Below are 26,603 nucleotides of genomic sequence, written 5' to 3' on the forward strand. Positions count from 1 at the left end.
AGCCCGGGCACTGCACCTAGAGAGAGCCCGTGCGCAGCAACGAAGAGCCAACGCAGCCAAATAAATAAATAAATTTATTTTAAAAAAATATGGTGCAGGGAGAGACTTATTCATTCACTCCTATTTAAGTGCACTAAGGCAAAATATTTAAAAGGGTAGACTGGAGCTCTGCGACCTCGGGGAAGTCATATAAACTCCCGTGAGCTTTGGTTTCCCCATGTGTAAAATGGGGATGTTAATGGTATCTGCCTCACCATTATGAGGATTACATGAGTTAACACATATAAAATTCTTAGAGGAATGTATCTGGCACATGGTAAGCACTATATAATTGTTAGCTCTTATTTGTTAGTTCCTGATATTTGCCAGACTCTGTTCTGGACTCTTAAGAACACAAGAAATATGCATGATGTGGACCCTGTCCCCAGGAAGCAGGCTCAGTTTCTTTGGGATGGCGAACACTAGAGGATGAGGTTAGGGTTGGATCTGTCCCTGACGTGATTTTAATTACTGAGGGTAATTCTCTTCCTCTTAGTGGAGACAGAGTCCACCCATCTTCACAGGTAAGCTACTGGTCAACATTAACCAAATTGTGACAGGAGCAAGTTCGTCTCTGGTGGGCCTCTCATCCCTTGCAGAAGCCTATCAAGTAGTGCATTTGGTGTACCAGTTGCTCACTGCAAGACTCCATATCCCTGGACTCACTGCTTTAGGCACTCTCTTCAGAACTCCCCAGGGCTACCTAAGTTGGGTTTAACGATATTTTTGCGGGCCCATCATGTGCCAGGCTGACATTGTACCAGGAGATAGCGTGGGGAAGCTCACAGTGGCTTGGACAAACAGGGAAAGAGATCATTCCAATACATTGTGGTGAATGCAATGATAAAAGGTATATCCTAGAGGCTGTGGGAGTTCAGAGCAATACGAGGCCTGGCAGATAAACTAATCAGAGCTAAAATATCATTAGGTGATAATAACAATGTATTTTTCCCCTCTAGTAACAAGGTCCTTACTTACTTAATACAAAAAAATTAAGTAATGGTGAAAATTTCAGGCACTACTTTAGGTTGATGGGAGAAATATTTTTAGGATATGTCTTGCATAAGCAATGCCTTTGCGAGCTTCTCAGATTGTACCAAGCACAAGCAGGCACATGCCGCTGTGCGGGGCCATACCTGTCAACAGAGGGGACTTTTGAGAGGGTCCAGCAGGGTGAGTGAGTGAAGGGAGCAGAAGCCCTGGGTTCTAGTGGTGTGCAGCGTAGAACATTCCTGGAGTATGACTTCCACTAAGTGGGTGTGCTTTTTTTTGTTTGTTTTTTGTTTTTTAGCAAGACTATTCCTAAGTCAAATTAAGTTAGCAGCTTACTCTTTTTTTTTAAATAAATTTATTTATTTATTTATTTTTGGCTGTGTTGGGTCTTCGTTTCTGTGCGAGGGCCCTCTCCAGTTGCGGCAAGCGGGGGCCACTCTCCATCGCGGCGCGCGGGCCTCTCACTATCGTGGCCTCTCTTGTTGCGGAGCACAAGCTCCAGACGCGCAGGCTTAGTAATTGTGGCTCACGGGCCCAGCCGCTCCGCGGCATGTGGGATCCTCCCAGACCAGGGCTCGAACCCGTGTCCCCTGCATTAGCAGGCAGACTCTCAACCACTGCGCCACCAGGGAAGCCCGGGTGTGCTGTTTTAAAGAAAATAAAATTCAACACGCATGGGTGAAGTCACTTTCTCTCCAACTATTTCTTCATCACCATTGTCACAAACAGGAATTTCTCGATGATCCACTACGCAAAAGGCACTGTGCTGGGCCCTCACCAGAAGAGGGTGAAGAGTGTAAGGCACAGTTCTTACCCCCAAGGAAGGCTGGGTGATGAGGTAAGACAAGTAACAGAGTCCTAGGACTCAGGGAATCTGCTGTGTGAACATAGAAGGATCTCAGCTCCAACAAGGTCCCAGGTTGTCTGCAGGCCAGAGGAGAGCCTTGATGTTCTCATTTCTAGAGCTTCTTAGGGCAAGAGTCTCAGGCAGGTTCATCTTCAGACTCTAGTTCTGGGGTTTACAGATCTCTGGCCCATCGTTCTCATGAGGCTGCCAAATGTCAACGTAACTTAAGGTGAAAATACAGAAATTTGCCTTCATCTTGCTATTTTTGAAATATATACCATTTTAGTGATGAAATGCAGGTCAGTTTTCTTCATTGATATTTTTCAGTCAATAAAGTTGACTTTTTTTTCCCCTTGGAGCGCAATCAAGTTTTTTTTGTTGTTGTTAAGGGATTAAAAAAGAGTGGACAGTCTCCAAGGGAGTGCACCTCTCTAGCCATTCCCTCAGTGCTTCCTTCTGACTGCCTTAAATATTCCTTCCATCTGAGTGAACAGGCAGCTGAATTAGCCTTTCTGCCCTACATTCCCCCTCTCACAGGGGTATGGACATCATTCAGGGACGGTGTGTAGAATAACCCTGACTATAAACACCCATGTGAGAAAAGAACTCTCATGCAAAGTTGTATGTACGCTTCTGAGTGGAGAGTCAGGGAAGGGATCATGCAGGAAGGCTGCAGTCGGGCCTGACAAGCTGGACAGGATTTTGACAGGCAGGGTGTTCCAGACAGACAGGGGAAGTACAAAATAAATTCCAGGACCGCCGTCTATCCCGATTTGAGTGGGGTGGAGAGAGCTCTGGAGAGTAGCAGGAGCAAAGACTGTCATCTGACAGGTTGTGAAGATCTGGAATAATCAAGCAAAGGTGTTTGGGAAGGAAAAAACTATTAGAAACCATCTATTACTCACGGACAAGCACTGTTTCCATTTGAACAGAACAAAAAACATATGTTTTTTTTCAGATATTTTACTACGCAAATGTAACTACATTTAAGAAGTGAGATCATATCCTTACAACTTTGTAAACTGCCTTTTTAAGATAAATATCATATTACATAGATCAATCCATATAATATTAATTGAAATGCCAATCACTATAAATGCACATAATAATAAAAATGGCAGCTGAAACTTTAAAAAACAAAACAACAAGGCATAGGCATTGAGCAGGGAAATGACAGAGTTAAATCAGTACTTTAGGAGGACTAATCTATCACCAGGTTGCAAGATGACTAGTGGGAGGGAGGGAGGATTGAGCCTTAGGTATGAAAATGTTGTCCTTCAGGCCGGAGGTTCAGGGAGCCAGAGCATCTACTGTGGTGATGCCATTCTCATCCCCTCAGACTGATGCCAGGCCTGATAGAGGACCAAGCGTGAAGAGACGTAAAGTACAATAGCTCATCCATTCCATAGCTAACTACATCCACTGCTCAGCCTCAGAGCCCTTGGAAAATTCCAGCTGACTTTGGCAGTCAAAGTGAGAAGTCAAGCCCTTTTATTCTGCTCCTCCCTTCCCCACCTTCCTGTGCAGACTGTGGAAGGAAAGAATGGCAGTAGGGAAAGTTTCAGATAAGGCAGTAGCAGTGGAAAGGAGCAAAGCTCACTCCCCGTTTGCAAGATCCACGGTCGTTTCAAATACCACCACGGTACAGATGCCTTGGTGGCAGAAGCAGCAGCTTCCTGGATTTTGTTTGGCAGGTGGAGGGTGGGGGGCTGTTGAATGGTAGGGGATCCTCCTGTTAAAAACAGTTTGTTTTGGATGCAGCTCTGTTGCACTTCGACAGCTGGAAAGCGGGTGATGGTATTTGTTCTAGATTTTCAAATCTGAAGCCAAAGAGACCGTTTCCCTCCTTCCCCAAGTAGATTTCCTGCAATTACATATACTGTCACCTGGAAGAATGGTAGGGGGCAGCATGTTAGAGTGGAAAGAACACTAGCTTTGGAGCAAGGCTCGTCTCTATCAGAAGCCTAGATCACTGCCTTTGGGCCCTTCTACACCATCTTTACCTTAACTGCAGAGCGAGGATAACTCTTCTCTCAGGGGATGTCAGGAAACAGGGTAACCTACGTAAAACACTCTAATAGTATATAGCACACTGATTGTGGCTCTCTCTCTGCAAAATATTTCCCACCCCCAACTTTACCTGTCCAGTGATTTTTCTAAGATTGAGAAGAACACAATTTGGTTGACTGCTGCCTTGGAAAAGCAGTCTTGGAACTAGACCAGTTCCAGGAGAGGGGCCAGTGCTGGGGAGACAGACTCGCTGTGGTGCCGACAGCCTGGTAATCAGTACAGGGTATCTGAAAGTTATGACCTTTCACAAAACAAGTCCAGTCATGCAGTTGCTTGGGGGTTTGATACTCCAGGGCCCTCATAACAAACAGGCATAGCGGAGAGGAATTCAAGGGCAGGGTGCAGGCAGGAAGGAAATGAAATGGGCAGGACAACAAGCATGAGAAGCAGGATAATGTCCTTGGGGAGGGGGCTTGAAAGAGCAACGGAGGTCTACAGCCTCAAGAGACTGGAGCTGCAGGAAGATCACTAAGACTGAAGTCCATTTCTTGGAGCTGGACACATGGTCAAACCACTCTGGCAGTAACAAAATTGAGTCTGAACCTAAACTGGCTATCCAAAATTAGCTGTGTTCTTCAGAACACCCGTTCTGCAAGATGTTGATAGATTGAAAAGAGAGGGGAAAAGGAAGAAGAAAAAAAGGCTTCCTTGGCCAAAGAAGTTCGGTAACTGATGGATAAAACAAGTATTTCTTTACTGTAGCATTTCTCAGTCTTTAAAATACTAACATTAGTTGTGAATCTCTAAAAGAAAGGGAATTCCCTGGCGGTCCAGTGGTTAGGACTCCACGCTTTCACTGCCGAGGGCCCGGGTTCAATCCCTGATGGGGGGAACTAAGATCCCGCAAGCTGCGTGGCGAGGTAGGTAGGTAGGTAGGTAAGTAAATAAATAAATTAAAAAAAAATAGAAAGATAGAGGCAGTGCAACCCAAACTTACCTAAACTCTGAATCCTTTAAAGGCGAGAGCACAAATATTCTACAGAAATCATCTGATCTACAAAGGGTAGCAGGACTAGCTCCAGTACTGGGAAATGGGGTGTGGCTCCAGTTGTAGGCTGGGTGGGGAGGACTGTGGAAATTGGTGAGGGGCAACATGGTGGTGCCTCATGATTGTGGCCAGGGCTGGATGAAAGCAACAGAAACTGAACATCTGGCAGAGGTATCAGAGTTATTTTAAAAACTGAAAGATTTAGCCGGACTTTTTCTTTGCCTTTTACAAAAATAAAAACATGGCCCTTCATGGAAGAGCGTATTATAAAACATATGTTAAATAAGTCAAAATATAAATCAAAAAATCTGGGAGAGTCTAAATCAAAATGCCATGAAAATTATTATTATTATCACTTTTTTGCATGGTAGGATGTTAATTATCTTTTTTACTTATTTGTATTTTCCATTTTATCTAATAAATGTCTTTCTTTTTAAATTAAAATAATTTTTAAAAATCACTTTACTGGGCTTCCCTGGTGGCGCAGTGGTTAAGAATCCACCTGCCAATGCAGGGGACACGGGTTCCAGCCCTGGTCTGGGAAGATCCCACATGCCACAGAGCAACTAAGCCCGTGCGCCACAACTACTAAGCCTGTGCTCTAGAGCCCTTGAGCCACAACTACTGAGCCCATGTGCCACAACTACCAAAGCCCGTGCACCTAAAGCCCATGCTCTGCAACAAGAGAAGCCACAGCAATAAGCCCGTGCACCACAAGGAAGAGTAGCCACTGCTAGCTGCATCTAGAGAAAAGCCCGCATGCAGCAACGAAGACCCAATGCAGCCAAAAATAAATAAAATAAATAAATAAATTTTAAAAATCACTTTACTAATTTACAGCAATTAGGAAATTAAAATTGTGCAAATGTTTTAAAGTTTAGGATTTGATTTGGCAGCTTTGGCAATATTATTTTAGTATTTGTTATTATTTCCCACTTAAGCTAACCCTGGTTAGCCTAATTCATTTGAATGGATTTTCTCTTTCAGAAGGACACTTGTATTAGTTTCCTAGGACCATAGTAACAAAGTACCAGAAACTGGGTGGCTTAAAACAACAGAAATACAATCTCTCACAGTTCTAGAGGCTGGAAAACCAAAACCAAGGTGTTGACAGGGCCATGATCTTTCTGCAGGCTCTAGGCAAGAATCTTTCTTTCCTTGCCTCTTCCTAGCTTCTGGTGGCTCTGGCAATCCTCGTCTTGTAGCTGCAGTACTCCAATCTGCCTCCATTGTCACATGGACTTCTACCCCATATATCTATCTGTGTGCCCTCCCCTCTGATAAGGTATCAGTTATTGGATTTAGAACCCACCCTAATCCAATATGACCTCATCTAAACTAATTACATCTGCAAAGTTCCTATTTCCAATTAAGGTCACATCCTGAGGTTCCAGGTGGATGTGAATTTCAGGGGGACACTATATAACTCACTATAAGACTAAAAATAATTTAGTCCACAAACTCTTGAAAAGTGTAAATTAGCACATTTTGGAGGGCCTATTTGAATTTATTAATATTGTAACTGTATAACCTCTGTGGTAAGCGACCTTAATTGTATGACTCTCCTACAGAACTGTGCTTACAAACTACCCAGGGATGTTCACAGTAACATTTTTTTGTAACAGTGACAAATGGGAACAACCTAAATGCCCATCAGTTAGGGACTGGTTAACTAAATTATCCTACATCCATGCCATGTATACTCTGTAGCCTTTAAAAAGAATGAGGTAGATCTGAGTGACAGACATGGAAGACATCCAAGATGGATTAAGTGAAAATACAAGTCAGTGCAGTATTTAATATGTTTCCATTTATGTAATAAACTTCTACAAATTAAACAATCCTACATTTATTTTATGTTTTAACGGATGACTATCTTTCAAAAGCACTTCAATAAACACAAAAGGTACTTATCATTCTCCTTCAATTCTCCTGAATTCCACTTCATCCTTTCATTAGTCTGCTTGGGCTACCATAACAAAATACCAGAGACCGGGTGGCTTTAACAACAGAAATTTATTTTCTCACAGTTCTGGAGACTGGGAGGTCCAAGATCAAGGTGCTGATTCAGCTCCTGGCGAGAGCTCTCTTTCTGGCTGTAGACAGCCACCTTCTCATTGTGTCCTCACATGGCAGAGTGACACAGCAAGTTCTCTTGTGTCTCTTCTTATAAGGACACTAATCCCAGTATGAGAGCCCTACCTTCATGGCCTCATCTAACCCTAATTACCCCCCAGAGGCCCCATCTCCAAATACATTGGGGGTTAGGGCTTCAACATATGAATTTTGGGAGGACAATCCTCCTTACAAAAAACTCAGGCTATAAAACAATGCTTTATAACAGAACCAATCGAGGCTTTTTAAAATTAGCACATAAGAAGAAATGCCACAAAGGACCTGGATTAGTCATTCAGATCCTTGGTGTAGAGACAGTTTAGCCCACCTCCAAGATAGCTGAAATTAATCACCAGCATGAATCCAGAGTAACCAAGCTTTAAGAAACATGTTAGGCTATCAGTGATATATCATTATGACTCATGCTATGGTTGTCATTCTTAGCTTTTAATGGGATCTGTGGGAATGGCAATCCTCCCAGCTTCCTAAGCAAGTGCTGGAGGTAAGTGCTATAATGGGAACCTGTGAATTGCCGGTAAAATGTGAATTGCACAACAGTCTTCCTGAAATTAAAAAAAGGTAATTGCTAATGAAGAATGGTATTACTAACCAACATCTTTTCCCAGAACCATATTAGTTCATGTCACTGCTGACAGGAGCATTTCATGACACTGCAGAGCCATGAACTAGAAATTGAAAAATTTGTAATCTGCATAGAAATGATGCAGAAACCCAACAAGAACTAGCAAGGTAGGATCTTACTAAAAAAAAAAAAAAATTTTTTTGTTTTTTTCACTAAAGAGGTTTGAAAATGCAAACAGACAAAACAGAGGAAAAAGTTTCCTCTTGTTAAAACCCCATTACTGACACGGAATAAACTGCACCATGAATGGTGCAATAGTAAGGTGTTCCTTTTCAGAAGGCAATAATGATAGTAGAGTTAAATAACACAAATAAATGGAGATTGCAATAGAAGTCCATTTTATTTAAGCTGCCAAAAGGATTAGGAGCTTTTAGAGCACACTGGGGGAACTGGTTGGACCACTGAGGATAGCCGAATAGATTTATATTAGGGACACTGTAAAACGGCAGAAACCAAAAACTTAAGACATAGCTGTAAAGCTTTTTTTCCTTTAAAGGGATCCATTCTCGCAAATCTGGCTACTTGAATAGAAATTTCTTTGTTCAAGTTTCAATCCAAATGCAACTGCTCTGAAGAGAATGGCATGAAGTATTAGAAATAGTCAGCTTCTCAGACTCCTAAAGAGGTTGGTGGGTGGGGTGGCAGGGGCGGGGAAGATATTTACAAAAACAAATACCAAAACTGCGTAGGTGGCACAGATTGTAAAAGTCAAACAAGGCAACTCATATGACCTGTGGAATCATGGTTTGCCTTCTCACAGTTTCTTTAATTAAAATCATATTTGCTCAAAGCCACAGAGTAAAGGAAGTTTAACATTTATTTTTACAATTTCAGTATTTCTATTATTTTCTAATTCAAGTTTATCCCAGTGGGAGGCATAAAAGGAGGCTCTCAAAAACTAATGATTGCTTAAATTACTTTGTGTAAATTCAAACCTTGTCATTTTAGAGCAACAAAACACTCTAGGTCAGTGGTTCTCAGTCCTTGCTGCAAAGGAGAATCACCTGGAGAGCCATACAGAAATACTGATGACCTTGCTCCACCCTAAGCAAATGAATTAGAATCTCTGCGGGTGTGGCCAAGGCATCAGTATTTTTTAAGGGCTCCCAAGATGAGTCTCCTTTGAATCTAGGACAGAACCATTCCACTTCTAGGTGTAGAATCATGTCATATTATAATTAATAACATTTATATTTCTCTAAATCCAAAAGCGGTACCCGCATAATGCAGAGAATTACTAAAAGTATGGGAAAGCACAATTTTTAAAAATGATATGAAACCCCATTATTCCTTTATGTGTTTATGATTTGTCTTCTTTCTATGAATATACCATATATGAAAGAATAATATGCAAAATATGTATTCCAAAAAAATACATTTTAGAACTAGAAGGTACCCTTAGAAGTTATCTGGTACCAGTCCCTTATTTTATAGATGAAGAAATGTAGGCCAAGAGAGTTCCTACCTCTCTTAGGAGTTCATCTGGAGTCAGGATTAAAATATATGTTTCCCTTAACTTTTCTTACAAAACACATTTTTGTGCAAAAACTTGGATCCTCAAAAGTTTAATTCCAATCTGAAACTCCATTTCCATAAAGGATCTATTATTTCTAATGATATTCTAACAATCTTTAAAAAATATCAGTCAGATTTTTAAAGACTGCCTTCTTCTTTCTCTTTAATTCTAGCACGTATATAGCAAGTTGCCCTCTGTGTTCTATGGAACATTGATTGCACTGGACATTAACAGATGTGATAGGAAAAAAAAAAAAAAAAGAGGCTTGTTATTCAGGCAGATTGGGAAACAAAATGAAAGGAGATTATTTACTGAATCATTTCTTGTGGTTTTAATGTTATACTAGTAGCACCGAGAATCTCTGGGCTGTATGTGCAGAATACAGTATCTCGAACTTATCTGACCTTGGAACCTTTCCTCAGTTCAGTCTCAACATCTTCACGTTCTCTGGAACACGTTTTTAGCAAATAACACTATGAGGATTCCTAGAACAAATGAATAAAAGACCTGGAGTACCCTTGAGACCAAAGAAACTTTGTTATAGCTTAAAATTTTTTAAAGCAAGTAGGAGAGTACTTTAAAAGGGAAGGAATATATGATTTGAATGACAGTGACAGCAACATTGGTTATAAAAGGGAAAAAAACAGTAAACAACGTAAAAACCCAATAATAAATTTAATTATGATATAGGTATACAGTTGAATACAAAACCCAATCACTACGAATAATGTTGGAGATTAATGACATTAAAAAACACGTCATGCACTTGTGGCGAGCACTCCATTTAACCTCAGAACAAGCCTCGAAAGCAGGTACATATGGAAAGGCTTCAAACACAAAGAATCTAACTTGCCCAAAGTCACGCAATTAAGTAACGGAGCCAGAATTCAAACGGAGACCGTCTGAATCTTGAGCCCAAGAGCCTTAACCCGCCCACACTGCCTCCTAGGTTTGCTGCGGAGCAGGGACAGATCTACGTCGCAGGGTTACTGTGAGAATTAAATGAAATAATAGACACAAAGTTCCTGGAACACGGTGGACACTCAACACCCAGAAGCTACTAAGTAACTCGCTCAAGGTCACACAATCCGTGGTGAAGCCAGGATTTAAATAGAGATTTGAATCTTGTGTTCCCGGGAACTGGTAAGAGCTCCAGACGCTTTTCAGGGCTTCAACCCCTAATGGAGAGTCAGTATGGACTTCCCTCTGTCCCATAAAACGCACCTCAGAGGTGAGGGAACACCCAGCAGGTCTTCTTCAGAAGGGAGGGAAGGCGAGGGAGACGCTTTAGGCAGCTTTACATTCTGCCTCCCGTTTTTCCCTCCCACCTTATGTAGTTCCGACCACACCCTTCGGTCAGCCGCCTGACAATTTCCGGAACGGAAGTGACGTCTACATTTACGCGCCGGATGTGGACTTGCAGAGTGAGCCCCAGAAGTCGTGGACGCCGTTGGGCTTGAGGCCCGACTGCACTTTGGTCGGGAGCTCTGCAGCTTTGGGAGGCGGCCGTTGCCATGACGGCCCAGGGGAGCCTGGTGGCCAACCGAGGCCGGCGCTTCAAGTGGGCGATTGAGCTGAGCGGACCTGGAGGAGGCAGCAGGTGAGGTGCATGGGCAAAGTTAGACATCAGAGAGAGCTCCCACCCCAGCACTACCCCAGAGGAATAGGACCTGAACCCTCAGGCCCAACTCCCTGAAAAGGATAGGTGGCCCAGAAACGACTCCTGGGGAGCTAGAGGCTTCTCTGCCATAGAGGTTTCTATGACCAAAGGATGCTTATTTCATTCCTCCCTACAGGCAAGGGTCTGACGAACCCACGAGAGGGCTTGGTCTAATCTGGGTAGATGCATCTGAGGATCTTTATTCCTGTGATTCGAACGGGAAATGTGGAATATGAAGTGTGGAAGGCTGCAACCTTAGTTTCTTGGTTTTGGTCTCTAGGAGCCGAAGTGACCGGGGCGGTGGACAGGGAGACTCGCTGTACCCAGTTGGTTACTTGGACAAGCAAGTGCCTGATACCAGCGTGCAAGAGACAGACCGGATCCTAGTGGAGAAGGTACAGAGGTATAGATGTCACTATAGTCCTTGGGCCAGTCCTGACCTACACACCCACCCTCTTCTCCCACGCAGCATATGAATGTCTTACTGTAGATGGCCCTTATCCTGAATATTTGGTAGCTAAACTGCTTGAGATTAGTGTTACATTAGTTGACATATCGGAGCCAAAAGTGCTCAATAATTGGAAAAATAAAAGACGTTTGAACATAAGATATAAGGAAGTAGGTTGAAAATTAGCTAGTGGTAGCAATGCGTTCCAGTTCAAGTCATCTTTTTCTACTGGAGTTCCCTTATACCACACAACCAACCTGTCAGAACAGTCCGTTGGTTTTACCTTCAAAATAGATTCAAAATCTTAATTCTTATTGCTGTAATCTATCATCCTGGTCTAAGCCACTTCATCTCCTACCACTTTCCCCTTTGTTCACTCCTATAGTCAGAACGGCCTCCTTGCTGCTCCTTAAATATGCCAGGGAAGCTTCTATTTCAGGCTTTTTGTACTTGTTCTTTCCTTTTCCCCCATATACCTTTATGATTTGCTGTCTCATCTCCTTTCAGTCTCTCAAATGTTACCTTCTTAGTGAAGTCTACTCTCATGGCACTCCCTATCTTTTCTTACTTTATATTTCTCCATATCATTCATATATATTTCTCCATGTCATTCATATATAGTTTACTTATTTTATTATCTCTCTTTTCACTCTTTTAAGCTCCATGAGAGCAAGATTTTGTCTCCCAAGTCCCTCGAACAGTGCCTGGCACTTTCCTCTCAGTCTTAATATTGTTCAATATTAAATGAACTTTGATTCATGAAATGCAGTGATTTTCACAACATGAAAATGACAGAGCTGTTGTCAGTGATTTTCCTGATAAGTGTCCTGTCATTTTTCATCTTGGTACATCAAAGCATAATATGAATAATACATGATAGGTATTACTAAAATGGCGTGATTTTAAAGGCAGATTATTATAAAATACGTATTTTAGAACAATTCTGTTGTATGGATGATTTGATATTTAAACTCTCAGATAGGGACTTCCCTTGGTGGTCCAGTGGTTAAGACTCCATGCTTCCAACGCAGGGGGCACAGGTTTGATCCCTGGTCAGGGAACTAAGATCCCACATGCTGCTCGGCAGGGCCAAAAAATTAAAAAAAAACAAGAATTCTATAAATAAACTCTCATATAAGTGATCTGTGTAAATGACAGATAAGGGAACTGTTTACACATATGGCCATTTATTCTTTTATGGGAATAAACCCAAATGGACAGGGGTATATTATTCTGTTTATATAGATAGATTTACTTTAAATATTTTGTTTAGGATTTTTGTATTTAGGTTCATGAGTGATACTGGTCTGTAAAATTTTCTCATAATGTCATTGGCAGGTTTTGGTATTTATGAGGCCCCATATTACAGTAATGAGTTCATTTTTTCTTCTCTGAGTTTGTATAAGATTGGCTTTATTTTTTCCTTAAATGTTTAGAATTTGCCAAGGGATACCATTTGGGCTTAATTACAGAGTTTCTTAAAGTTATAAGACTATTTAAATTTCCAACTTCTTATGCCATTTAGGTAAGTTGTTATTTTTTCTAGGAATTTAGCCATTTCCCCAAAATTCATAATATTGATCACTTTAATATATGGAAGACCTATAGAGATGTCTCTATTTTCATTCTTGCTGTTGAATATTTTGCTTTTTATTCATCAGGCTCACCAGTATTTTCCTAATCTTTTCGAAAAACCTTTGGCTTTGTTGATTTTAAGAAAATTTCATTAATTTCTGCTCATTTTGATTTCCTTCCTTTCCATTTCCTTGGGTTTAATTTATTCTTTTTCTTACCTCTTGAAATAGATGCTTAGATACTTTTATTTAGTCTTCTAATATGTATTTAAGGGTGTAAATTTCTCAAAGCTCTGTGTCCCACAGTTTTAATATATGGTATTTGTTATCAGTTAACAATATTTCTGTTTTCCACTGAAATTTCTTCCTTGATTAGTAGATCATTTAGAGCACATTTTTCCACTCTAACACATAGGGGATTTTCTAGTTATCTTTTTGTTATTGATTCCTAGCTTAATTGCATTATAATCAAAGAATATGCTTTGTATGATTTGAGTTCTTTGAGAGTTATTGACACTTTCTCCACGGCTCAGTAAGTTGTCAGTTTTTGTAAATGTCCCATGTGTGTTTGAAAAGAATGTGATTTCTGCAGCTGTTGGGTGCAGTGTTCTATATGTCAATTGGGTTAATAATATCATTCAGATCTTCTATATCTGGATTTGTCTGTTTGTTCTATTAGTTATTGAGGTATGCTAATCTACCACTATGTGGATTTATCTAGTTCTTCAGTTGTAGATGGGCCAGTGATAGATGCAGAAGGATAAGAACAAAAGTAGGGAAGTCTTTTCTTTACCGCAAGTCATGGGGGAAAAATGGTTTTGGGAAACCCATGGGGAAACACAGAAATGGTGAAGATGCCTTATCTTTAGGAGAAGAGCAAGCTTCCTGTGGCAAAGTGGGAGAAGGGCAGAGGTGGTGGAATTGAGGAGTCAGCTCACTCAGAAGCACAGAGTCGGGAAATGTGTTCATTTGACTTTAACACCAGTGATATAACGTAGGACTGAGGATAGTGATCAGAGGTTAAAACTGTGTTTGTTTTAGCGCTGCTGGGACATTGCCTTGGGTCCCCTGAAACAGATTCCCATGAACCTCTTCATCATGTACATGGCAGGCAATACTATCTCCATCTTCCCTACTATGATGGTGTGTATGATGGCTTGGCGACCCATTCAGGCACTTATGGCCATTTCAGCCAGTAAGTATTCTTGAAATAATAATCCTCCCTAAGCTTTAAGAATCAAAGGCAAATTCTTCGGCAGAACCCATTACGGGAAGTCTTTGGCACAGCTAGCTCTTGGCTAGTTGCAGTAGGAGTATGTGTAGGGTGGTGATGGCAGTGGTGGTGGCATGGAGGAGGAAATGGTGCTTGTGGGCTTTTGTTCACCTTTAATGGTTCTATTTGTACTCTTACTATGGGACTGGACTGTCTGTTTTATATATATTAATATATGGCCTGATTCGTATTGAAAAAAAAAGTTGTTTTGGTTTTTGACACTTTCTGTTACCCCAACAGCTTTCAAGATGCTAGAAAGTTCAAGCCAGAAGTTTCTTCAGGGTTTGGTGTATCTCATTGGGAACCTTATGGGTTTGGCATTGGCTGTTTATAAGTGCCAGTCAATGGGACTCTTGCCTACACATGCATCAGATTGGTTAGCCTTCATTGAGCCCCCTGAGGTAAGGCAAAAGGAAAGTTAAATTTGGGGCAGATGTGATGTACAGTAAATAGTTGATCCATTTGATGGTGGGGGATCACAGTTGCTATTAGAGCTCATTTCTTAAGAAATAAGATCCATTAGGAGTTTGGAAGTTGTTATATTTTAAAGATAAAGCAAAATAGAGCTTATGATTAAAGTATTAAGTACTTGATTCAGGAAGTTATTTCAGTACTCATTCACCATTAACCTATTCATTTTTTCTTTTTTTCAGAGGATGGAGTTCAGTGGAGGAGGACTGCTTTTGTGAACCTGAGAAAGAAGCACGTGGTGCCTATGTATTTGGATCTCATTTACAGCCGCCTTCATGCCCAGTGGCTCCTCCTCAGCATACTAACCCTTAACATTATCACTCACTGGAAAGGACCAAAAGGTCTCTTTTCTCCATGGTGAAGAGACAAATCCTAGAAAGACAATGTACATATCACTACAAACACAAACTACCACAACTCTTGACTGAAAATAAGGTAGAAAACTTTATTTATGTTTCCAGTAGAGAGCAAAACAACAAATAAAACCATAACTCTGTAAACAAAAGAGTGGTTGCTGATAAATCAAGAGCTACAGCAGCATCTCCTTTTAATAAATTAAATGGTTGAGAACAGTGCTTTAAAAAAAAGTTGCACAAGTTTCCCTTAAATCTATCCTCCTTAATATTTCACTTCTATTTAACACAAGCTGGGACATAAAAATTCTGTTGGAGATACTAGAGAAATGTGAGAAAATAATGCTGAATTCAGATTATACATGATGAAAAGAAAAATAAACCAGACAAAAAAAAGCACATAAAATGCTTACAGTGTAATTGCTACTTTAATATCCACAAAAATGGATTTTTAACATGTTTAGGGAGAAAGAGGATTGGTGGGATCTCTGGGGACACAGGAATCTGAGGCAACGGAAGATACAAAGTAGTGATCTTTCCCCTGCCAAAAGGAACTTGGCACCTGTCAGACAGATGCTGCAATTCAAACTTAAGCTTTTAAGATAGCTATAAAAGGCAGAGGGCCAGCAGTTGGAAAATGAATATTGTCATAACCTGCCCTGGTAAAGTCATAGCTAAGACTTAAAAGCTGGATCTCTTCAAAAGGCAGGAGGAGGTCTTTCCTTTCTCTTCCTGCTTGAAACACAAAGCCCCTTCCTCTAAGGTGCATTTTCTCATCAAGTTTTCGGTATTGCTTTATTTGCAGTGATTAAAAGAGACAAGACACCTTGCAGACAACATAAGCAACACATAGACATGAAATGCTCTAGACAGAGATGAGTTTAAATCTGGCCTAATAACCACTTCCCCATGTAACAGTGATTGTGTTTTAGGGCCTAAAGTAGGGGCTGTATTAGCAGCCACTAATTCCATTATCCCTTTAAAGGATTCTTACAGAGCTCCAGCCACAAAAAGCTCTTGTAAAACTAACCTTATTTTCTGCCCGTATTTTTTCTATATGGGAAAAAATATTTATCACTTTGGCCAGAGGTTTTGTGTAAATGTAAAGGAATTCCTGGGTAAGCTGACCTTTAGAGCATGGATCTTTACTAGCTTGGGTCCTAGGGGACCTGTTCCACTACTGCTGGACTCAACTTAGCAATGGAGTGTTGCAATGAAAGTTGTAAACAATGCTTCTACCCTCTGCAGAAAGCAGCAGAAAAAAGACTTAAAAGATCTTGTCTGCTTTGCTACCTGAGTGGGCTGGGACACTGAAACAAGAGCAAAGGGAATAAACCAAAATGACTCAGTTTCTTAAGCCATATTGAAGGGTTTTTCTCCTCTGTCCATAAGGGTCAGATGAATAGTCTGCGGACTACGGAGCAAGTCAGCTTGCTCCATATCCTACTGGTAATGAAACAGTGGTACTATTTATCATTAATAAAATGAAATTCAAAAGCAGACATGAATACAGGCAAGATAGTTTCTTGGAATACCCTATCTATCCTGTACGATAAATGAAGATTTCACATATATGAAATTACCACTCAGTCACACAGGGCACTTTCCCTATGCTCGAAAGGCAGGTGTTTTGTGATCATTAAGTTAGCAAATAAAAAGCTAAGCTTGCAGAAGCATTTCCTTGACACATTTAGAGCTTTCTGAAAACAAAACTGAAATAGAAGACTGTTACAAGTCTTCACTATGGCTGGCTTTGGGAATGAGTCCACAGGTTTCCTAATGAAAGAAGTTTCTGGAAACAGGCCAATGCCAATTGCATGCCACTTCAGGGAAGTAGGTAAGAAGAGTAGCAGCAGCTCAGTAACTTCGGCACTATGGAAGGAGTATGGCTATAAACTTCGAATTCCACTGCTGGATTCTTCCTTTGAAGGATAATCCAAAGGTTTTAGGAAAGGATTTTAGCCAGTCTTCCTAGTGTGTGTGTTCCTATGATTTTTGATCTGTGCCTATAACCCAGAGGGCATAAAAGGGAGAAGGAAAGGAGAATCTCTTGGTCAATATGCATCATCATCTGCATTTCTTAGATAACAGCTTATATATTTTGCCCATGTCTCATAGGTAACCACAGACTGCATTTATGTCAATCTTGATAGCTACATTTTGGAGTTCGCTTAGTTTGTCCATTTGCAAAGAACCTGAAAGAAAGAATTTTTACTCAACCTTTTAAAAAACAATTTCCATGGTAACAGTGCCTGTATTACAATCCTAACCACAGGATGGGTTTGAGAAACAGCTGAAATATACAACACAGTATGTGTACTTAAACATATTTTGGGGGAATCTTATTTTGGAGGAAGTAGGGGCTGCAGTTTCATGTTTCAGTTTTTATATATTAGTACCCTAATGTAAAATTAGAGTCCTGGAGAGCAGTGGATACACTGACGAAAATTTTCATCTTGGCTTGCCACGGATGTCTCCACAAAGATGTTAGCTCCCCGTGTACTTGGCCATGAATTCTTTAGTATGATGAGGCTGTGTCTCTCTGGCTGTTACCCGCATGGTGTCATCATTGAATCATGACTTCTGAGACTCATCTTTAATGTTAGATGTGTACTTGTCTTTTGTCTTCAGTTGAATTTCTAGCATCCCTTTTGCCAATTCATTTTATTGGTTTAGCTTGTTAATTCTAACTTGCCTTTATCTGGTACAGGCATGGCTTGTAGGACTTGAGCATTGTTCTGAGGTTGAGGGAATATCTGCTTCTTCTTTAAGGACAGCAGGTCATATGGTAGCAAAGAGCAGATCTGTTTGTACTTTTCTGCACAAGTACTTGAGGCTCAGCTCGTTAAGAGTTCAGCGTGATGTACACAGAACACAGGTCCCTAGTTGATGGGAGTGGTAGTAAAGAGCTGGCACTTCCATGGAGGATGGAAGCCTTTTTGGAAAGGTGAGGCCCAGCAGAGTCATTCAGGGGTAGATTATGAATAAATGGTGATCACTTCACTGCCACCACCTCGGACAAGAAGGACTCGCTCTAGTCCTTCGGTGAGCACTTCTAGGAACTCCATGTCTTCAGAATTTGTCAAGGAGACAAATAGGCAGGAGAAGAGCACAATTTAAAACCTGGCATCATGATAATCTGAGTTTATCTGACTACAAAGCTGCAAAATCAACATGCTTGTTTTAATTATTATATATTCAGAACTGGAGAAGTCTGAACTCTGGATTCAATCTAACTCTGAAGTAATCTGGGGATCTAGCCTCTTTGCATAAATAATACAAGACTCTCTCCCATTTGTTAGATTTTTTTTTTCTAAATGTTATTTTAAAATGGGGGAAACCCAGAAGTAATGTGTTACTACTACATAGCAAATAAGGCAGAAGGAAGAAAAAGCCACAACAGGGCAGCTTGTAAGATTCCAGGAGAGAATCCCAGTAATTTCCAAGTGAACCTGCTCAAGTTAGATTTTTTCTGCCAGTTCTTTTTTCTTTTTCTTTTTTTCTTCAAATATAGTTGATTTACTCTTTGTTTTCTTTTAACCTCTTTTCCTTAATGGTACTGGTGGGAATGGACCAGTCTGTGCCATTGCAGTGCTGAAGGGGTCCCATAAAAACAATCCTGGAATTAGGGTATGAAGAAGAACCTTATCTTTCCCCCTCAGAGGAGATTACACTTCAACTGCCTCTCCCCTGACTCCATCCAAAAGAGAGAGGCTTTGCGAACTGGGCAGAGCCTGGAAAGGAGAAGGGCTGTGGGTGTTCCATCTCTAGGACTGGCAGAAAGGGTTCTATACACTGAATGTTAAAAGTCATGTTGCAAATATGCCACCTAAGAAGTCTCTTTAGGGTTCAGAGAGAACATGTTATACCCAACTCCCCTGAAGTAGAGTGGTATCACTAAGTAAGGATCCTTGCCTGAGACTTTTAACAGTCTTCCCTCCTCAAGAGAGGAAGTCATAGACAATGACTTTTACAGTTACTTAGTGTCCCATCTAAAACACATGCTAAGATTTTCCCTACTGGAAGTTTTGCTCTCGGAAAGGATACAGTTTTCATCACCCTCAGGGTTTCGGGGTGGCCCTGGCATATTCAACAAAACCAGCTTTGCTTCATGGGACTTGTTAACTATAACCTCATTGAGCTTCACTGCTGTATGCATCCGCCTCACATTGGACTGGTCCCTGGAAGGGGAGCGTGGTGGGGAAGAAACAGGTGGGTTAAGGCAAAGAGAAAACTAGGCATATCGTCAACTTTAAAAAACTTGAGATTTTAGAGATTTTTTGCTTTAACTATGATTGATGTAATGAACAAATGATTGATTGCCTTATAATATTGATATCATGGTTTTCTCATTCTACATTTGCTTGTTTTATACCAGGAACACAGTATGGACAGGAAGAAAGATGGTTAGCTTGTGTACAGTGTTAATTGGTAGCTGATATGCATAGGCAAACAACAGAAAGATGGCTGGATTTGGGGTGAAAAGAGGACTAGATTCTGTCCTGTGTATTCAGGCAGTGCCACATCTGTGGCACTAACTAGGATACTATATTAAGTGATAAGCTTGTGAGTAGGAAAACTTACGGACGCATGTTAAGTAGGTCCTGGAATCCTTCCATTGACTTGGCCTTTTGCCCCCGGGATGCCATGTACTTGTCTTTCGTCCAGGTCATGTGCACCTTCTCCTGATAGGTCTCTGTCTCTTCATCCTCATCAGAGCCAATGCTGGTCAATCGTAGCATTGAATTCCGATCTTTCACCAGCTGTGCCTGAGGAAGGCCCAACATAGCTATGACTCTATACCCAATTTTCTCTCATGCTTCATCTTTAATTATTTTGAAATGTGGTTATAGTGGAATAACCAATAAAGCAATCAGGAAAGAATCTGTCATGCTGAGAACAATACTATCATCCCTTTCAGTGATAGACTTCACAGGGCCAGGATTAGGTCAGTGCAGCAAAATCTCACCTCTCTGTCCCGCTCTGTTTTGGATAGTCGCATGTGCCGGAGCATCTGGGACCTTTGCTCCATCATCAGGGTGCGCTCGTAAGTATAAGCTGATATGTCACTGTCATGCTGCCGTAGATATCACACAGAGTAGGCAAGAAGCACAAAAGAGAAAGAACCATATATTTTCATTTCCACTCACTAAATTAAACCAGAGAAAGTATCACAATATCCACCTAGGTTTTAGTTTTTGCTCAGTCATTGAGCTACATAAATATAATAATATTGTGGATTGTAGATCAAATCCAGAGCCCTGAGTCTTTTCCACAATCTAACCATGACATATGTGTTTCCTTGAAACACAAAACGAAAACCCCAGTCTTCTTATTTTTTTTTAATACTTACAAGTTATTTTTTAAAAAAGCTATGTGTGATTTTAACATGAATATATGAACTGAAACCTAATAAAACTATATTAAGCAGATAAGAATCTGGCAGAAATAGAAGGGCTATGGAACAAACAAACAGGAAAGCAAAAATTAAAAACTACCACTAAATACACATCACATATGCATTGTACTTATCTAGATCAACATATGAGAGTTTTGCTGGAACTAAGGAATTAATCCACATTTGCAGCTGAAGAAATTCCCAAACCAGAAGAGGTTCTAGAATGACAGGGTAGTCTCTCTGATCTCAAACTCAGCTTTCTCACCATCTCCACAACTTCCACCTCTGCCTCAATGCGAAGGTGATACAGGAAGGTGGCCAGGTCCTTCTTCATCTGAATACTGTTGTCTTCTAGTTGGGCTACTGTGAAGATCCGTATGCTGCATTTTCGCCACACCTGAGAAAGTACCACATATACTTGGAAAATTAAATGCAAGAAGGCAAAAAAGAGTTATTTCTTAAAACAAATGGCACTTTTGCCTAGAACATTCTTGTACAGTTTCAGGGTATATGTTCCTAGATTCTTACTTGCCATATTATTATTTATTTATTTATTTATTTTACTTACTTGCTATATTATTGTTAGGGCAAAAGCTTGACAAAGGAACACATAAAATATAGTTTAAAGGAGTTCTTATTTCATAACAAGAAAAAAACTGGCAAAACAGAAAAGATGGCACGTGATACATTTAAGAGGGTGCTTTACTCAGATAGCATACTGGTGACACTGTGCAGACTATAATATTTACTATTTTAAATTTCAGTCTTACCAAAGGATGAGCATATATATGTATAAGATACACACACACTCTCTTAGGTTTCCAGTATTTTGGTCTTTGTCTTTTTTGTAATTCACTTATTAATGTTTTTTTCCAAGGGCTCATATGGAGCTCTATTAATTTGCTGAATTTCCCTTGGAGATAGTTAGGTATCAACTACAAAGAAAACTATTTCTTATAAGGTTGAATCTGGAATCATGGAAAGCCAAGAATAATCCCCAAGTCTTCTAAGCCCCAACACTATAGAATGAAAGGAAGACTCTCTGTCTAGTGAACGAGGACAGAAGTTAAGGGAGAAAGACTTTTTTTAAAAGGTGTGAAAATACCTTGTGCTGTTTCAGGAGGAACGGTAAGAGCATGAGCATCCCCCCATCATGCACAATCCACCACACATCAATGTTGCCCTCAGAAAACTGCTCCACATTGCTGGGAAAGAAGGAGATGTTTTTAGCCACCAGAAGGGCCAGATGGGCAGCAGTCGTCACTCGAACTGTGCCTAGGGAGAAAACAGAGAGAATCAGGATAAGCAGAGATGAATCCTTAGGCTTACCTTGCTTCCTACCATGTCAGCAAAGAAAGGATAATGCCCGTTGACAGTTCTTGGAGCAAGGTGTCCTATTTACACAGTAGGCTATACCAAATCAAGTAACGAAAATCATTAAGAAAAATTTGAATAGCTAACAGAATTACACCGAGAACTATGATTTACATTACTAGGTGTATTCTGATTACTACATTTCTAAGTGGGGGATACGTGAATTGGGGAGATTTTGATGCTGAAGAACAATTCTTCCAATTCCTGTGAGAATGTCAATGTGGGAGATCACACATGGAAATATGGCAATTTCAGAGATAATTCCTAACGTAAGACTTGTCAAGATAAACAACTGATGAACATTATGTAAGGCTGGAGGGGGTGAATAGAATCAGGTTATTACTACTAGTAGTTATTTAGGTGCCCTTATGAGACTATGCTTCAGCAAGGACATCGTCTCTACTTTAGGAGGCTGGGGGGTGGGGTTAGGGTATATCCTCTATTTGAGCCCTCAGGATAGTATGAGAAATGTTTTGTACCAATAAAAGTCTTCCAAGCTCGAGCATCTTCACTCTGGCGCCAGCCATTTGGCCACCCCATCACCACTGTGTTGTGCTTCATGCCCCCAAGCCCACATGACTGGATGAGGTGGGAAATGCCCTCTCTCAGCTTGGCGGCCACCACCAGCTGGGAGAATCCTTTCACCTTTTCTGCCTCCATTAGATGCTTTATGGTCTGAAAGAGAGACAGAATGTCAACACTGAATTACTTCATCCTGGGTCTTTTAACTTCTTACTCCTTCTCCGTATTATATTCCCCTTCCCCTTCCAAACTCTGCATAAGATCGTTATCTTCTACAGAACAATTCAAAAAGTTTAATTTATCCCAATGAAATTTTATTATCCTTTGCCTTTTTCACTTGCTAACTGCTTACTACGTATGTAGGTAGTTGTCTACATGTACTGATAGTTCCTCTACCTTTTCCTCTCTTCTGCTTTTCTTTCTAACATACCAAACAAATTGATAATAGGGACTGTCACAAAGTGAATATTCAATATTCCTTCCTAATTGCCCAGGGTGAGTGTGAACATAATCTCCTTCCTTCCTTAGTCCCAGTCTTGCCCTGACTCATATTACTAGAAATTCAATATGACGATTCAGTTTCAGTTTAGAATTATCTCAGGTATGTTTTCTTTTTTGTTTTTGCTACTTCCACATCCCTTTTGATATTTTAATGGTGATTACTTGCGACACTTGTATTTGTTTTACTATTATTTATTCAAGCCAGTTTGGAGATAATATTTCATTTAGTCTTACTTCACTCTCTTGGTGGAAAGGTAGAGGGAATAATGGTGTGGAAAATGGATATGATTTTCCCAAAGGCACAGATTAAGTCAGCGGTGTAGCTAGGATAATCGGGGTCTCTTGATTTCCAATATTGTGCTTTTTATTTATTTTTATGATCATTCTGGACTAATGTTTCTTCAGCATTTCTAGTTCTAGGGTTTCAAAGCATGCCAAAATGAAATCCAGTAAAATTTTTGAAATGTAACTGAAATTTCTCTGGGGTGAGTTCTATCATTTATAATAAATATTAGAGTGAAATCTACTTTCTTCTTCAGGAAGAACTTTAATATCCCATAAGCTAATCAGAAGTAGCAAAGGAATCTTGGTCATGGTACCATGTAGATTAGTAAAGAGGAAGAAAATGTGCTCATCGCTCCTTGTTGTCACAAGATTGAGAGGAACCATCACCATAGTTCAAGGGATGATTTATTTACATGACTTCTCTCAGGGCTGAGTCAATGTCTGGAGTCTATTTGGAAATAGTGCTTAGCCTTGATAATCTTATAGTTTAGAAATGCTTTTTAAATGGGAAGAATAAATTATTATCTTCTGGTTCATCTTAATATTTGGGAGAATATGACCATTCAAGTCAGCACTATGAAGCACACCTCCTAGATCACTCAGGAAAGGGATTAATTTAGAAATCCGAGGTCTTATGACTCAACAGCACAAAACCATAAGCTAAATTCCCCTAGGTCAATAAGCCTTGACTCTTACCTGCTCAGCAGCTAAAGCTTCACCATAGTTCTCCAGGAAGTTCCCCACGATGACAGAGCCCACAATGGTGAGACCCTTTCCTGCCTTAAGCTGTGAAGCAAAGGTGAGGAGGCGAGGATGCTTGACATGTAGGTCTTCATCTAGTTTCAGCAATACAAGCAACTGAGGCCTGTAAAGAGGTTGGCGGGGAAGGGGGTGGGATAAGAAAACACTCTGGGTCTGGGGACAGAATGAGAAGTCTACCCTTTAATTCAGGAGATCTGTATAAAACACATACTTTGACAGAAGGAAGAGATTAGAGAAAATGATAAGGTGCGGCTGCACAGTTATTCTGAATTTTCCCAGTATTACCTCAAATTGATCAGTCTTGAAGGAAGAATGAAAATGGTAGAAGTCTAGATCGTATAGCACATGTATAAAAGGGAATAGAGGATCAAGAATTTAGAATCAGTCAAAGCATGTCCATTTCATGAATTCCTTGAGCCACATGATTTCCTCATCCTGTAATCAGTGAAGCACACCTTTCTGTGTGGTAACTCTGCCAAACACCACTAAGCTCTGTTGTTTTTTTTACCTCCAGTTTTTAGTGTGTGGAGGTCCTTCTTCCAGCCGAAGCAAAGCAAATCGGGCTGCACTGAGGGACAGCCCGCGGATACCATCACCCCATTCTTTCTCAGCTCTGGGAGAAAGAGGAGAAAAGAGCAGAGACAGATTTAAACCATAACAAGTACAATCTCAAAAAACAGTTTACTTTTTCTTTATCTAAAAGTAACATACACACAGGGTAGAATATTAAAGCTCATATTAATTATTTATATGATGCTCTCTATTAACATAATGAACCCACAGTAAGCAGATCAACACTACCCTTCATCAACACACTGCACTACACAACAGTTCAGAATAAAGGCTGCTGGAAGGGTCACTTAACTTGTCCTGCAATGTAACTATTCAAAAGCAATAATGTAAAATAGCAATTTGGATTAGGAAATTACTACAGATCCAAAGTTTAAATTATTTCAAAAATAATTGCAGAGAAAGCAAAACTCAATGTAATCTTCTAAATCAGAGTGTTATTTATTCCTAATTTTGGGACATTGTTAGTGAAGTCTTAGTTGTTACAAAGTTATTCAGGACTAATTTATTTTCCATTTCAGACACAATTCCTTGCCTGAAGAGATAAGCAAGAATATTTATATTTGTGTTATACTTTGTTTTTTTTTTTAATTTTTATTTTGTACTGGAGTATAGTTGATAACAATGTTGGGTTAGTTTCAGGTGTACAGCAAAGTGATTCAGTTATACAAATATGAGTATTGAGCAGAGTTCCCTGTGCTATACAGTAGGTCCTTGTTGGTTATTTTATTTTATTTTTTTTGATTTCTACTGGAGTATAGTTGATTTACAATGTTGTGTTAGTTTCTGCTGTACGGCAAAGTATACTTTAATACTATCATTACTATTTCAGTACATCCTTTTAGTTATCTTTTCACTGATCCATTCATACTTTCTCAACAGGTCCCCTTTATGATCAATGGCTTATGTCTATAAGGTGACTAAGAGAATTCGGGGTACAAAATTTAGGTACAGATGAATGAAGTTTTCTGGATCCCTAATGCAATTTTCACCAGGCTGGCTCTAACCAAAGTAGCCAGTTTTGATAGTTTTAGCAGCGATCAAGGTTGTATCCAGACTTACCCTTGGTACTCGATGTACTTGTAGATCATACCAGCTATTACCATAGCTACGATGGCATAATACCAGGAAGAAATAAACATCAGAGCCAGACAGATACTCATTCCCATGAAAGAGAGGGCCCTAGAAAATTAAAAACAACAAAAAAATTTTTTTAATGTTTTTCTAAGCAGCTGAAAAAGAAGCCTGTGCCAAAGGTGCTTCTTAACCTGGTGAGAAATTATTATTTTTTAAAATTCCAATATATTGCAGATAGAACTTCCGTAAAATGCAATAAAAAATGAATTACTAGAAAAACTGTTATATGCTTGGATGCTGTGACAATGTCAAATTGCTATAAAGTTTCTAAATGCTTTTTCTCAGTTTTTATAGTTGTCTTATCATGGACTGGCAACAATCAATAGATCTGCACTGAGCCCTGAACCACCCTTAGTGCTGATGTTTCCCATTGCTGGAAAAACATATAAATGAATAGGGATGCTATGAAAGTCATCTGTAGTTAGTTATGGGGACAATTAATGCCTACATGTCAAAGCAGAGATGGGACATGTAGTCAAAATTATTAACAACTCTTTGATCTTTTTAAAAAAAGTATTTCATGTGAATATGGCTAAAAAGTTTATGAACATTTATTAACACAACTGCAGAACTGACTGGAAAAAATCTCCCATTAGTTTCTTTACTTTACATAAGGAACTTGGAAGAAAATAATGAAATTCTTGTTTTGATCAAATAGGTAGACAACTGTGCTTACTGAAGTTGTTTTCTGTACAGAATGAACTTAATTGTATGACAAATTTCAAAGAACAAATAGAACAGTTGTTAATCTGGAGAAGATTAGGATCTAATGAATGAAAATATAGAGTGTAAAGAGAAAGAGAAAAAATAACAAATGCAAAATTGTAACACAAAAAAAGTTCATAATGAACTTTTAACTAAAGTTAAAGCCAGAAAGAGGATTAGAGGTGTTAAGATCAGTTGCAGATCAAAATTTGTGCCAGATAAAGGTTACATCACTACCCACCACTGGTAAGTGAAACTAGAAAGGGATCAAGGAAGAAGTCAGCAAAGAGGAATGTAGCAACAGGTACATACAGGGCATATTAAAGAAATTCTAGCTGTGACAGAAAAGAAATGGAAAG

General features: G+C 39.9%; 2 protein-coding genes across 6 annotated transcripts in view; one reads left to right on the forward strand and one right to left on the reverse strand.

Moving 5' to 3' along the window:
• Positions 1-5,666: 5,666 nt before the first annotated feature.
• The window catches only part of SLC12A6 (solute carrier family 12 member 6), a 96,517-nt gene continuing 75,580 nt past the window's right edge, over positions 5,667-26,603 (reverse strand). For 2 of the 3 annotated variants that reach the window (XR_005018641.1, XR_005018642.1), the window contains 12 exons: positions 25,465-25,584; positions 24,341-24,445; positions 23,767-23,935; positions 22,242-22,437; positions 21,494-21,663; positions 20,654-20,785; positions 19,960-20,067; positions 19,575-19,759; positions 19,038-19,171; positions 16,723-18,060; positions 11,712-11,717; positions 5,667-5,680 (listed from right to left, as the gene is read on the reverse strand). Coding sequence is in view for 1 of the 3 variants with exons in the window: in XM_036842126.1 (XP_036698021.1) it covers positions 17,969-18,060; positions 19,038-19,171; positions 19,575-19,759; positions 19,960-20,067; positions 20,654-20,785; positions 21,494-21,663; positions 22,242-22,437; positions 23,767-23,935; positions 24,341-24,445; positions 25,465-25,584 (1,411 nt within the window). In the remaining 2 variants the exon portion in view is untranslated. Of the gene's footprint in view, positions 5,681-11,711; positions 11,718-15,062; positions 18,061-19,037; positions 19,172-19,574; positions 19,760-19,959; positions 20,068-20,653; positions 20,786-21,493; positions 21,664-22,241; positions 22,438-23,766; positions 23,936-24,340; positions 24,446-25,464; positions 25,585-26,603 lie in introns of those variants that run through there. The other variant, XM_036842126.1, reaches the window with a different exon arrangement.
• EMC4 (ER membrane protein complex subunit 4) lies at positions 10,607-15,391 on the forward strand. 3 transcript variants are annotated; one of them, XM_036842128.1, is made up of 5 exons: positions 10,607-10,811; positions 11,152-11,266; positions 13,935-14,088; positions 14,407-14,567; positions 14,820-15,391. In XM_036842128.1, the coding sequence occupies exons 1-5, from the start codon at positions 10,726-10,728 to the stop codon at positions 14,853-14,855; spliced, it is 552 nt and encodes a 183-aa protein (XP_036698023.1). In that variant the 5' UTR covers positions 10,607-10,725; the 3' UTR covers positions 14,856-15,391. The 3 variants fall into 3 exon arrangements, with proteins under 3 accessions (XP_036698023.1, XP_036698025.1, XP_036698024.1); XM_036842130.1 differs by lacking the exon at positions 14,407-14,567 and having other exon boundaries at positions 10,620-10,811; positions 14,820-15,045; XM_036842129.1 differs by lacking the exon at positions 10,607-10,811 and having other exon boundaries at positions 11,158-11,274; positions 14,820-15,002.

This window comes from Balaenoptera musculus, chromosome 2 (assembly GCF_009873245.2).
Source record: "Balaenoptera musculus isolate JJ_BM4_2016_0621 chromosome 2, mBalMus1.pri.v3, whole genome shotgun sequence".
Lineage (NCBI taxonomy): Eukaryota > Metazoa > Chordata > Mammalia > Artiodactyla > Balaenopteridae > Balaenoptera > Balaenoptera musculus.

Coding starts and splice junctions, on each gene's coding strand:
- EMC4 (XM_036842128.1), top strand. CDS start 10,726: ATGACGGCCCAGGGGAGCCTGGTGGCCAACCGAGGCCGGCGCTTCAAG. Junction 10,812..11,151: donor GGACCTGGAGGAGGCAGCAG/GTGAGGTGCATG, acceptor TTTGGTCTCTAG/GAGCCGAAGTGACCGGGGCG. Junction 11,267..13,934: donor ACCGGATCCTAGTGGAGAAG/GTACAGAGGTAT, acceptor TGTTTGTTTTAG/CGCTGCTGGGACATTGCCTT.